We start from the raw sequence: 13,805 nt of genomic DNA, 5'->3' as shown, positions 1-13,805 counted from the left end.
ACCAATAAGGAGACAAGTTGATGTTCTGCAAAGCCTCAATAACTCCATCGAAATCACCTTCACAGAGAATGTAAGAATACTTGTGGCAGACTGCAAGCTTGATGACTTGAAAAGTAGTTAGTGCTTCATCAAGAGTCAGATCATGATGATAACATGAGGTCGATCTAATAGCAGCATCAAAATTTGTTTCAATCCAACCTACAAGTTAGGGATAAAAACCATTTCAAGGCCGGACGTCCTAGGTGAGATGTCCAAGTTACAATATGTTCTGAATAAGCTTGTTAATTATAGCAACATCTTAATAGTAGCATCTTTTTTAGGATCAGGCTTGTAATTTGCAAATATCATATGGTTCCTAATTCTCCAAATGTTGTCAAAGAAGATTAAACAAAATAGAGTGATTATGTATCCATCTTTTGAAGAAATTAACCTGTAAATGCTTATGAGGGAAAATTGCATATTTCATAATGTCACAAGGATGCCCAAGAGAAGAGTGATGATTGGCCGAACAGAGACTACAAAAAATTGGACCTATAGTGGCGTTTGTGAAACGCCACTATAAGTCCTAAAAATGCCATTAGAGCACTCATAACAGTGGTGCTAAAAAGTTATATTAGTATATTTTAGGTCCTCACACACAAAAAGCAAGCTCTAACAGTGGAGCTATACTTATTTTTTTTTTAGCTGATTTGCTACAATGCACATCTATATAATTTTTTTTTTTATTTTGCCGGTGATTAAAATAATACACTTGCTCCTTTTTTTTTTTTTTTTTTTTTTTTCACACCATGCTTCTCTCTCTCTCTCTCATCTCATCTCTGAAACTCATATCTCTCAAGCTCACTCTCTCAACTTTGGTCACCGACCCACGAAGCTCGACGTCACCGAAGCTCCCTCGTTCACCGCCGCCGATCAGCCTTAGACCCATGCCGCCATCCACCTCAGACCCACGCCGCCGATCGCCTCAAACCCATGCTGCCAGCCGCAAGCCATCGCTGCCGCCCATCTCTCTATTCTCTTTGCTGTGATTGAGTTTATTTATTTATTCATTATTATTATTATTATTATATGTATTTTCATATGGGTTTGGTGGTTGTGGTGGTGGTGGTTGATTTTGGCTATGGTAGTGGTGGTGGATTATTTTGATAGTGGTTTGTGAATTTTGGTTGTGGAGATGGTGGATGATTTTGGCTATGGTAGTGATGGTGGATTATTTTGACAGTGGTTTGTGAATTTTGGTTGTGGAGATGGTGGATGATTTTGGCTTTGGCAGTGGGTTTTGTGGATTTTGGCTATGAGTTTAGTGGTTTATGATTGTGGTTGTGGTTGTGGCAGTGGCAATGGGTTGTGGTTGTCATGGCTGGTGGTTTGTGATGACTGGTGCCGATGGGGTTGTGATTGTGGCTTTTTTTTTTTTTTTTTTTTTTTTCTATGTTGTGTTGTGGTTGCCAAAGTAGAGTGGTGGTTGTGACCGGTGGTGGTGGTGGTGGTGGTTGTGGGTGTGGTTGTGGTTGTGACTGTGGGTGATGGTAGATGTGGTTGTGGTTAGTGCTGTGGATGTTTTTGGGGTAGTGGGATATATTATTTTATTGCAGTAGTTATATTATTTTATTAAGATGTTTATATTATTTTATTGCATTGAAAGTTAAAATAGATTCATTGCTGCAATATCTGTATAAGTAAAATAGATAAAATAACTTTTATTGGTACTAAATAGCTAAAATTATAAATTCACTGCTGTGAATGCTCTAATAGGCCCATTTGAGCTATATCAGCATTTGCTATAATGGAGTTTTATTGTACTGCGACTATAGATCTATAGTGGGTTGAATTTTAAATTGAGAAAGTGGGGTAGATGGCAAAGTTCACTCTCGCTTCGGATTCCTTCTTATCTCTCTTTCTCTCTTTTTCTCTCTTTCTCTGTGTATTTAGGCTATAGCAGTGTTTGCTGTAATGGAGTTTTATTGTACTGCGACTATAGACCTATAGTGGGTTGAATTTTAAATGGAGATAGTGGGATAGGTGCAAAGATCATTCTCTCTACGGATGCCTTCTTATCTCTCCCTCTCTTTCTATCTTTTTCTCTCTTTCTCTGTGTCTGAGCAAAAACTAAAAAACCCTCTGGTTTTTTATGAGTATATCAACAGATACTACTACCCATAATTTATGAGTATATCAACGGATTGGGTTACTATATGAAGATATTCAATCAAAGCAGCAAGGCTCCATATCAAGTGCGTACTTGGTAAAATTTTGAAGATACGATAGTGCAAATGATGATGAGTTGTAATCACTAAGGTATATCACTGAAATTTTCTTACTATGATTCGTAAACTTTTGTAGAACAATCTTAATTAGAACTAGGTCAAAGTCTGCATCTGTTAGAAGCGTTGAGCTATTATTTTAGTTCTATATGCTACCATGTTTTTATGAAAAAATTTCCCCTCTTTTATGGCGGTAACCATGTATCTTAAGGCACGCATATATATTTATATATATATAGTGGTGTAAATATTTGAATTAGGTTATGTAATATTGTGTTCGACCTGGAATATCTTAATTGGCATGAGATCCTGTCAAAAAGAAAGATTTTTTTTTTTTAATTAAAAAAAAAAACCTAATTTTGAGGACCTTTAAAAAATTTCTAAGGAAAAAAAAAAATTTAGTGGAATTTTGTAATAAAAATGGTTTCAAAACATTTTGAAAATGGTTTATTAACAAATAGTCCTTTCTTTGTCTCTCATAAAAGCATCGTTCTATTTCTTCTGACACTATATTTTATCTATATATCGCTCTCTGGCAAAAAGATAAAAAAAAGAGCCCTTTGTTTCATATTTTTTGTTCAACATTGTGGTGAAGGAGGTTTCTTATTATTGGAAAGTCTATAACTTTGTTAAAGCATGGTGCATTTGTTGTGAAAGTTTTATATTGAATGATCACTGTAATAGAATATTATTGGTATGGAGCTGTCTGAATTCTAGTGTGATCCATTTAGTTAGTTGAAAGTTTAAGAAGCTTTGGGAAAGTCTTTTAAAGCTACCTGAATTCTTGTGTATTTTTTTACAAGTGGGTCTTTTATTTAATTTTTGTCGTCGCTCACTCGCTTTCTTATGTGTTTGCGTTATTGTAGGATCAATCATACTTAGATTTAATTTTTGTTGTTTGCCGATTTTTTGGTAGCTATGAGTGTCGTTTGATTATTAGATTGCTAGACAAGTTGGATTGGTTTGAATTTTTATGTAAAAGAAATAGTCGGTAGGTTATATTGTTCAATGTGTATTTTAAAAGAATGGAATTTTGAATTTCTTGAATTTTTTGGGCAGTTCTCAAGCTATCCTTCTTATATATGTTGTTTTCTACCTTAGCTTGGCTGACCTTGTTCGTTCATCATTAGGGTCGGCTTTTGCATTTGACAACACTACTAACCAAAATGGTAGAGAGTGGCATGTATGCAACGAGACCAGAAATTGAATTTTCGGGCTTTTCATCATCCCACCAAACTGAAGAAGAGCAGCTTGATTTCCTCGAAATTAATCAAGCTGGTTATGATCCTGGTACGTACATATATTTCTCTAATTAAGTTCTAATAATTAAATTTTCTTAGCTTTTGAATTATATGAGTAGCAAAATATGCTTATTATATATGGTATTATAGTTTTTTTTTTTTTGGTTATAACAGGATTGCCATTTTGTCCCTTCTACAAACTGCCTGTCTTTCCTAGCACTCTTGCGGAGCTAAACGATTTCAAGGAAGAGATCCCTGCCATATTTTTAGAATACGAGTTGCCTCCACGCAATTCATCTAAGACAGATGAAGGATGGGTAATTTTACATTTACTTTTTTTTTTTAATTGTTTTGTTTTTATAAGTTTTTATTTTTATTCATTTAATTATTTTATTTTTCGTTCTTATTTATCTATCAGAGATTCTTAGATTTCTTGGAGCAAATTACGCCTGCCGAAGTTACTTGGGAATTCGATAATACGAATAAAGTACTCCACTTTGGGCCATTTTTTCGAACAATATTTATGGGTATTGCGGACATTCTGTACTCATATCATAAGAGTAATTTATTTTCCGGTGATGTCATTGGTCGAATGAGGATTCATAATTACCTTCGCATTACCCACCCCTATACACCCGCCAACACCAGTCATAACGATTATTTAGATGGGAGGTCAAAAAAAAAGAAAAAAGATTTAGAAGGGAGAAAATTAAGTAGATATCATTCACTTCCGGTGGCTTGTTGCAAAGGTTGTGAGAAAATTCTTAGGAGAAGATTATGAATCGCACTTATCTAAGTATTTCAAGCTTTGTTTTTCGGAATTATTTCTTCACTCGGATGGGTTGGAACGTTACTACATGTTTCAATTTTATCACCCTGTGTTCTACAATGATGGCGATAAATACAAGTTGGTCCATGTATTGGTTGATCTTCGAAAACGAGACGTACTGTACTTTACACAATTTTTTGGGCTTCACGATCCCAAGTATAGCTATCATTGTTGGTGGTCATCACTTGCAAAAGAAAATGACGAATCAATGCTTGGTGGTGTATATTTATACAAAGATAATAAGATTGCCGTGTATGACGATAATTCAAACAGTCTACCGATTTTTCTCCGGAACTGTCACGAGCACTATACAGGTGGTACTGAGACGAAAAACAGGAGGATTATAGAACGCAAACAACAGATTGGAAAGGAGAACGGGGAGAATCAAATCAAAAACAAAAAGGTGCAACAAAGAATGCGTCACTGTGGTCAACAAGCAAATTTACAGCTAGAGCTTAAGGTATATATGCATGATCTTCAATGTTATTTATTTATTTATTTTAAAATGTTAATTATTATGGTATGATTTAGATTTAAAAAAATATGTTGGTTATTATGGGTGGAGAATGGGAATTAGCCTCCCAAAAGATGGGGTAAAATTGTTTACCATAATCTCTCTCAAACTCTGCAAATGTTAAAATATTATCGATGTTTTTTTGGTGCAGTTGACTCCGATAATACAAAATATTCGACCGGATCAACTACCGTTCCACTGTGAACTTGAACCCAAGATAACCGAAAGCTTCCCAGGTATCTACGCATGTCTGATTGACTCGTGCATTCAAGGATTTAATGATCATGGGGAAAGGCGTTTTGGTTGCACGTTAGCCCAACTGCTGTTTGATAAGAGCCCATTTGGTTGTCAGGTAGTAAATAAGTACCCTTAAGGAATTAGTTAACAATCTATTTTAGAAAAGTTTTGACATCACTCATATGAAAAATTAAAAATGGTGTCAAAACATTAATTTTTTTTTTCTCATAATTTTTTTTTTAAATGGATTATTTACCAATACCCTAAGAATATTTGTTAGCATTTCCTATAAAGAATATATTTACTTTTTTTTTTTTTGTATAAAGAATATATTTATTTTTTTTTTTTTTGAAATAACGAATATATAAGAATATATTTGCTTGATTCTTATTATTAGTGATTAGGAGAATATGTCTGACTTATGAGTTTAATGCAGCAGCAACAACAGGTGGGGTATATCGGTGCCGCTACTTTGCAGACTCAGATCGCTCCTTAAAGAGAGACGAAGAAGAAAAAACGTAGGGAGAAAGGTGATTTTTTCTGCATATCATAATGGTATGGTAAATGTTTGATTGACTAATGATAATAAAAAAATAATAAAAAATAAAAATAATAAAAATCGGATCATTTTGCATGTTTGTTAAAACTTTAGGCCTATTTGGGAAGTTTGATTGTGGAGTGTTATGTTATATATTGTTGACATTTTTCATGTTGGGCTAGCATAGTCATTATTTTAGTGAGTATGTATTTATTAATAGCATGGATTTTATCACTGTGTGTTTGTTTGATTAGACAGCCTTTAGTGTGCAGGGCTTAAAATTTTAGTTCTCACAGCGGAAAGGTCCTAACTTGCCAAGGTAGGATTACCCATTAAAATCCAGTACATTATGATCGTTTCTTACCCATAAAATACACACCATTTCGTTTTTACTCACCATGTCTGTGGCTTCCTCCTTTTTGTTCTCATGGACTTTTATATTCACCATCAGGAATGCCCATGCTTGTCTTCTCATTATATTATGTCAAATATATGCTAGTGATCTTGTAGAGAATTTAACAGATTCTTCTGTGGATTCTAGCTAATTTTCTGTCAATTGATATATAGTTTACAATCTATATTTGTCTAAGAGTAGATTTGATGCTTTCATGCCATTAAGAGTGTTTCAAAGAAGCATTTCTGTTAATTTTTTGCTCTAATAGTTTTGATGGTTAATGTTAAGTGGGCACATTTCTTTCTCAATCCATCAAGCTAATGTTGTACCGGTTTAGATCAATAAAATCCTATAAGTTATGAGGATTTTGTTTGCCAAAAGGGGCTGTTTGGTAATGTTATTTTAGTAACGTTGTTTGTATTTTTTAGAAATACGTATGGGTGAAAAAGTGTGTAAAAATATGTGTAATGTTATTTAAATACTGAAAACTGTTGTTCAAAATACCCTACCAAACAGCTCTTAAGAGTTTTTGGACGGGGTTAGAATTTGGGTTGCACAAACCATATATTAGAAATGGGTAAAAGAGACACGCGGGAATGAGCCCACCTAAACGCAGCTTCTATCCAATGCCTCCAGTGCATTGGACTCGCTACGATATGACATGTGCCCATTTTTGAACACGTGTCATGATCGCAACAGGTCCATTATCACAAGACACTGGATAGAAGCCGCACTTTTCTACAATTTTGACATGCGGTGAATCAATAGTGGTCAGAAGTTGTGAAAATTTTTGTGAAGTAGACACGTCATTTAATGAGCCATTCACGAGAACAAAAGGACAACAGCAAAATGGTGGGCCTTTCCCAGCGCATGTTTTGGTACAATAATGCACTATGCGGTGAACGTTGATTTTCAAAAGAGTTTTTTCCTTTAGCCTATCCAATAAATTGTTTTCGAATATTTTTAGAGCATTCACAGTAGTGGTGCTAAAAAGCCATATTGGTATTTTTGGCTCCTCAAACACCTAAAAACATGCTCCAACAGTGGAGCTAAACTTATTTTTTTTAGCTCCATTACTACAGTGCACATCTATAGATAGATGTGCACTGTCTAAACAAAAAAAATTAATATTTTACTCTTGGCCTAATTAAAATAATAAAAGTCTTCCCACCATGCCTCTCTCACCTCACATCATGCCCTTCTCTCTCTTAGTCACTCTCACCTCTCCGTCTCAACTTCTCCAACCCACACCTCCGCTGGCCTCAACGTCACCGACATAAGTTGACCCAAGCCCCAAGCCGCCGATCCACGCCTTCACCCAATCCTCCATCTCAACGCTCACCCAACGCCGACAAGCTTTGGTTTCTTTGGATTTCGTGGGTTTCATCATCGATCCAAGCTCTGGGTTTCATCGTCAAAGCCATTGCTGCCTTCCTCAACCCATTGCTTTGGTTTTCCATCGATTAGACCCATTTGCCTTAGACCCACTTCTCTTTCGTCAATCAGACCCACGCTGACTCTGTCCTCCTCACCGAAGCCCAGCTTTGTGATTGGTGATTTTTTATTTTGTTTGTGATTGGTGATTTTGTTTGGTCTGGGTTGAGGAAAAAGATTGGAGATTTCGATTGTTGTTGTTGTTGTGGCTAATGGTAGAGGTGGTTGTAGTTGGTATGGATGTTTTTTTTGGTAGTGAGATATATTATTTTATTGTAATGTTTATATTATTTTATTATGTGTTGTTGTTGTTGACTGGTGGTGGTGGTGGTGGTGGTTGTGGGTGTGGCTAATGGTAGAGGTGGTTGTAGTTGGTATGGATGTTTTTTTGGTAGTGGGATATATTATTTTATTGTAATGTTTATATTATTTTATTATGTTGAAAGCTAAAATAGATTCACTGCTGTAGCATGTGTATAGGAAAAATAGATAAAGTAACTTTTTGTGGAACTAAATAGCTAAATTTTTAGCTTCACTACTGTGGATGCTCTTAGGGGAATAACATAGATTTGAATGGGTGTATTCCCCAAAGCCGAACCCATCGTCTCCCACTCGGTAGAGATGGCAACTTCAGCACTGTCTCGCTCATCACTGCATCCGCGTTTCCTCCCCGTAATTTACAACTGTGAATCTGGCTCATCAATTCCAATCAAACGAGCAGATTGGTATGTATGTTGGTTTTTAAGTTTCAAATTAGGATTTTTGAATCAGGGGCAGAGAAATATAGGAGATTAATAATTTGGGAGTTAGGTTAAGTCTTGGCAGTGTGTGATTAGCAGATTGCTTTAGGTGTTTTCGAAGCTCCATAGGAGCTCTTACTATGCGTTGTGATTGAAAACATTAATTTGTTGGAGATTTTATTTATTAATTGTCAGATCTGTGGTTTATAACAATTTGAGATCATATTGATATGATCAGGCTTAATTGGGTCCTGTAGTTGAGATATATGGCCTGTTTCTCTTATGCTTTTGCAAAGTTATTAACTGATAAAAGTATAAATCATAGATTAAGAAATTCCTAATTTGGTAATATTAGGACGAAGTTGAGAACAAATTTGAACTTGGATGTATTCTAAAATTACAACTCTGTTCAATATCTTTTCTTTTCTTTTCTTTTCTTTTTTTCTTTTTTTGAATAGGCAACTTTCATTCAATTATAAAAATGAAGCATCATGAGACAAGGCCGCCACAGCGGGTGGAGGAGAATCCTCAATCCAAACTAAATCCTCCTCTAAATTTCTAGCAAATTGGGCAAGAACATGTGCCACTGTATTCCCTCCCCTCCTAGTTTGATTAGTCCTAGCCCAATTTAACCCATGTATCAAGTGGCGAATGTCATCCACCACGCAGCCAAGAAAGGAATTGTTAGGCAGAGATGAAGAAATAGCTTGAATAACATTAGCATTATCACCCTCAATAATCAATCTTGAAAACCCAGTATCAACGGCAAACTCCAAGGATTTTCTGCAGGCCATCAACTCAGCTTCTTCACTGTTTTCTGCATCTGTTCAATATCTTTTCTTAGATGTGAATTTTGAAAAATTTATTATTGAATTAAATTTTCTTTTTTATATCTTTCATATTTGCAAAATTTTTACAATATCAAAGATCAATAGCTATGTCATTAATTAAATGTTTAAATTTTAAGTTTTTGTAGTCTTAAATTATGTATAAAAAATAATTTTATAGCTTGAATGGTAAATAAGTTTTGATTTATAAAATTTGAAATGAGTGTTAAGAACATAAAGAAAATAAAACCCAATGATTGAATTTCAAAATATGTAGTCATCCTAATTTTTTTAGTGGGAGTTTTGTGGCTAAACTTTGTACTAAATATTATATTACAATTTATGTTACACCATTTGCAACTTTGCAACTTGATAGTTTATACGCTTCTTTTATTAATAATATTTTGAATTTAGTAATAATAGCATATATTATAATTATGTATATCATGAATTTGATGTTAATGCAAATTTGAGTGAAATTGTAAATGGAAGTTCAAAGGATAGGCTGTCCATATGATTGACAATTGGATCTCCTAAAAATATCCTATTCATAATATCAAAAAGTTATTTTATCCATTTTAGCATAACATTTAACAATACACCTTACATCATATCTTCTATTTTAAAATTAGAATACGTTAAAATAAAGACAAAGTTGGCTACGAACTTGATTGTAGTTGTTGGCTACAAACTTCTTCTAAAAAAATTAACATAACTACATATTTTGAAAATCTAGCCGTTGAATTGCATTATCTTTAAACATGCATGTCAAATTTCGTGTCAATTGAATGTTAGTTACTATTCGATTCAAGAACTTATTTTTTATGCATAATTTTATACTACAAAAACTAAAAATTTAAACAGTTGATTAATAATAAAGCTATTGATATTTAATCTTTTAGAAATTTTGCAAGCATGATATAAGAAATAAATGTAATCTAATGGTGGATTTGTCAAAATTCACATCTAATGAAAAGATATTAAGTGGAGTTGTAACAATTGGCTATAACTAAGTTTATAGCCAAACTTCATTCTTTAAAAAAAAGTTTATAGCCAAACTTTGTTCTTAAAATAATATAAATAAAGTTTGCATTAACCACAACCAAAAACCATCATCACCACAACCACAACACAAACCACCACTCAAAATGCTAATCCAAACCACCACAAACAACCAACAACCCACCACATTCACATTGGAATCCACCAATTCACACACTACCCCCACAACCCACCACATTCACAACTCTCAAAACCCATCCCAAAACCAAAAAAGCCATATACGGCCACAACTCACAGAGAGAGAGAGAGAGATTTGGATGACGTGGCGAGGTTGACGATGTGAGAGAGGCTAAGAGTGAGAGAGGAAGAGAGAGAGATGCTGAGAGTGAGACTAAGAGAGGCAAACGAGACAAAGATAGATATGTGTGAGAGGAGAGAGAAAAGTTGAATAAAAAAATACTCAAAATTATATAGTATTTATGCATTAGTAGATGTAGCTCCTGCCAACTTTTTTTGACATTTGAGACATCTAATAGAGGTGATTTTTGGTGTTTGGCGTGCTAAATGCTAAAAAATTAGCATTTAACACATCCAATGCTACTACTCTAAGGTGTTTGTGAATGTCTATGTCTCCACTAAGGTAAAGTCTAATTGCTTAAGAGGCCAAGGCTTACGCCACCAAGCCAAAGAAATTGGAGTGTGTTTGTGAAAATGATTATTTGCTTGCCATTTCTTTATTGGCTTATGTTGTTGCTTTTAGTGGATGGCTATGTGGTGGTGTCATTTAGGCTTTGTTTAAGAGTTCATAAGGGAAATGAATGGAATGATCATAAGGGAATGGAAATAAAGGAAATGGAATGTATTTAAGGAATGGAAAAGAAATGAATGAAATAGAATTAAGTAACTTTGTTTGAATATTTTAAAATAAAGTAATATAAATGAATGAAAATTAATGGAATATAAATAACCTTATTTATGAGTAATATAGAGGGAAATGAATAGAATCATTTTATGATAATATTATTATTAAACTCTTATTTTAAAATAAATGGTTGAATATATAGATATATTTTAGGAGTTTTAGTAAAAAAATTATTAAATCTAATTTCATTTCTTTCTATCCCTCTCAATTTCGGGGAGAATGAAAATTTGAGGTTTTAAAATAATAAAGAGGAATGATTTTTTTTGGTAAAATAGAAAGGAATGATTGTTCCCTTCTACTTATTTCATTCCAACCCACTTAAACTTTCAAACAAGAGAATGGACTTTTCATTCTCACTATTAAAACTCCCAAACAAAAGAAGGGAATAATGTTCTAAAATTATTCTTTTCGTTCCTTTCCATTCCATTTTATTTCCTTCTCCGAAACGAGGGCTTATGGTGTATTGATGCTTTAGATGCATGGTGCTCCTAGGGCTCTAGGAAGGGGATTTAGAGGGGGGAAATGAAATATTTTATATTTTGCTTCGGCCTGAACAAGGTCTTTGTAAGAGCATAACATGTCCATTTTGCCCTGCAATTTCCTAGACCCATAGCCCAAGTTGGTGATAAATAAGAAAAGGGAGGTCATTTACCCTAGGGCATGACCTGTCAGTTACCAAGTAACTACGAAATGCTGAAAGTAAATATGTTACTTTGCCCAATTTTGTGCACATAATTGTTTTATGTAATTGCCGACGTTATTTTCTTGTTAACTGTTTTTCTAGTTGGACAATTGTATGAGGTAGCTTGATTCACAATTTTTGTTGCCTCTATAGTAGTCGCTAGTTGGATAAGAATCCTATCGATTGCTTTATTTTTTTGGCAAATGTATATTGAAACAAAGAAAAAGCAGGAAGCAGGGTGGATGTTATTGATAACAATTCAATGTAGTAGTGGTAGTTTTTTTTTTTTTTTTTTTTTTTTTTTTTTTTTTTTTTTTTTCGGTCATCTAATCAGCTCTCATATAATTTTTTTTTTTTCAGTGTGATGATGAAACTTACAAATTCACCATGCTCAGGAACAGTTGGCACGCCTGAAGTTGCCAATAACTAAAAAAGATAAGTTAGAATAGAATTTGCATTTTACTAAATAATGCAATACTCACTATTTATCCTACAAAGAGTTCTATATAAATACAAATTATAATGCTCATCATAGTTACTGCACAATGTTTTAGAAGCCGTGAGTATGGGACTAAGCTATGGGCTGGTGCAAATGAGATGTGTAGAAGCTCCCAAATTTTGCAGGGATGCTGGATTCCAAAAACTAGTGCTGTAATGCTCCAATAGGGAATCCTATATTCCTCATGTGAATCTAAGTTAGCATTTGTTATTGCTGAAATTCAACTGCTGTCGATGGCTTTTAATGGTTGATAACATTCTAATTCTCTAATGCAACTAGTTGTGTTTGATTGTGTGAGCTACTTAATATTGGTTTTTTGGTATTATGAATCATTACTGAATAATTAGAACGGCTGTTGTGAAGATTAATACACCATTTTTATTCTATTCTAAATGCTAATATGATGTTTTAAATGTTTGTAGAGGAGAATGTCATGCTACCATTGATATATCGATATAATCTCCATTCAAAAATCAAAATCAGGAAGCCGTGGAAGTTCACAAGACAAGCCAAAATTATTATTACATGAGACTTACCTACATTTGTTCTCTTTGTAATAATTTTGACTTGGGGCCAATTGAAAGTTATGTAGTACTAATTTTATATGCTTAAACTCCGAAAGGTAGTTTTAACAGTCTTGTAATGTATTAGGACCTAATTCTAATTCAATTTCTTGAAGGCATTTGGTGGAACTTTTATATTATTTTTTAAATGATCTTTGGAAAATTTGTAAACAAAATTGCTATTTAGCTGCACCATTGTTTAAACACAACACCTGATTATCAAAGATGCCTCTCTAAAGTCACCAAAAAAGTGTTTCCTTGTTGGCATAAAGTGTTTATTTTCACGAGTATGAGTTAAGGCCAGTTTATACTGGACTGCTCATATGATATAACTAATGATATCTTGTGTTAAAAGATTTATTGAATACTTGGAAGAGTTTCTCGATGTCTTGTAGTCACTAGATAATTTTGCACAAAAAAAGAGGCAAAAACAAATGGTTTTTATTTGGATGGATTGTAAAATAATATATTCAAAGCAGTTTCTCAATAATCCAAATAAATGACCTTATAATTTACAAATATGATTTATCTAATTGCCATCTAGCCAAAACAATATTAAGTACGAGAGAACCAACAGGATAGACAGATCAATGACAATGTAATTTGTACATCAAACCCCAAACAACTTTTAGCAACCCCTTTAGCAAAAAAATAACTTCTAGCTACCCCAAAACTTTTAGCTACAAGAGGAGAATTTTTAGAATTAATTTGCCTGCTTTACAATTCAAAACTCATTTTTTATTTATTTAAATAATAGTGTTTGTTACAAGGTGATTATCAACTGAATTACAATGATGAAAAATAATAATACCTAAAATAATAATAATCTAAAATACTAATAATTTAATAAGGAAAAAAGAATTAACTGAACAAATAATAATCTAATAATAACTCAATCGGATAACTCTACCTTAAAAACTAAGAATTTATTGGTTGAATTCTAATACTAATCAAGAATTTATTGGCTAAATTCTAATACTAATCAACTACTTACTAACGGCACCCTTATAAAGGAGCCACTCCAACTATTACTCATGTTAAATTGATGATGTTTATCATCATTATCATCCTTCGCTAGCTTAGAGTCCCCTTGTTACATGCTACTGCTTGTCTGAATCA

At 33.5% G+C, this 13,805-nt stretch overlaps 1 protein-coding gene across 6 annotated transcripts; it reads left to right on the top strand.

The window, feature by feature from the left end:
- The first annotated feature begins 1,829 nt into the window (after nt 1–1,829).
- Nucleotides 1,830–12,815, top strand: LOC111987308 (uncharacterized). 6 transcript variants are annotated; one of them, XR_010624090.1, is made up of 7 exons: nt 1,830–2,298; nt 3,395–3,554; nt 3,680–3,822; nt 3,924–4,794; nt 5,000–5,200; nt 5,525–5,640; nt 11,985–12,815. XR_010624090.1 is itself a non-coding variant. In XM_065761190.1 (7 exons), exons 4-6 carry the CDS (start codon nt 4,363–4,365, stop codon nt 5,579–5,581), a joined length of 693 nt encoding a protein of 230 aa, XP_065617262.1. In that variant the 5' UTR covers nt 1,830–2,298; nt 3,395–3,554; nt 3,680–3,822; nt 3,924–4,362; the 3' UTR covers nt 5,582–5,603; nt 11,985–12,815. The 6 variants fall into 6 exon arrangements, 3 of the variants coding, with proteins under 3 accessions (XP_065617262.1, XP_065617263.1, XP_065617261.1); XR_010624089.1 differs by having other exon boundaries at nt 5,522–5,640; nt 12,546–12,815; XR_010624088.1 differs by having other exon boundaries at nt 5,522–5,640.
- The last annotated feature ends 990 nt before the right edge of the window (nt 12,816–13,805 follow it).

The sequence above is a fragment of the Quercus suber genome, unplaced genomic scaffold (assembly GCF_002906115.3).
Source record: "Quercus suber isolate HL8 unplaced genomic scaffold, Cork oak 2.0 scaffold_400, whole genome shotgun sequence".
Lineage (NCBI taxonomy): Eukaryota > Viridiplantae > Streptophyta > Magnoliopsida > Fagales > Fagaceae > Quercus > Quercus suber.
This window is presented reverse-complemented; position numbering and strand designations above follow the sequence as displayed.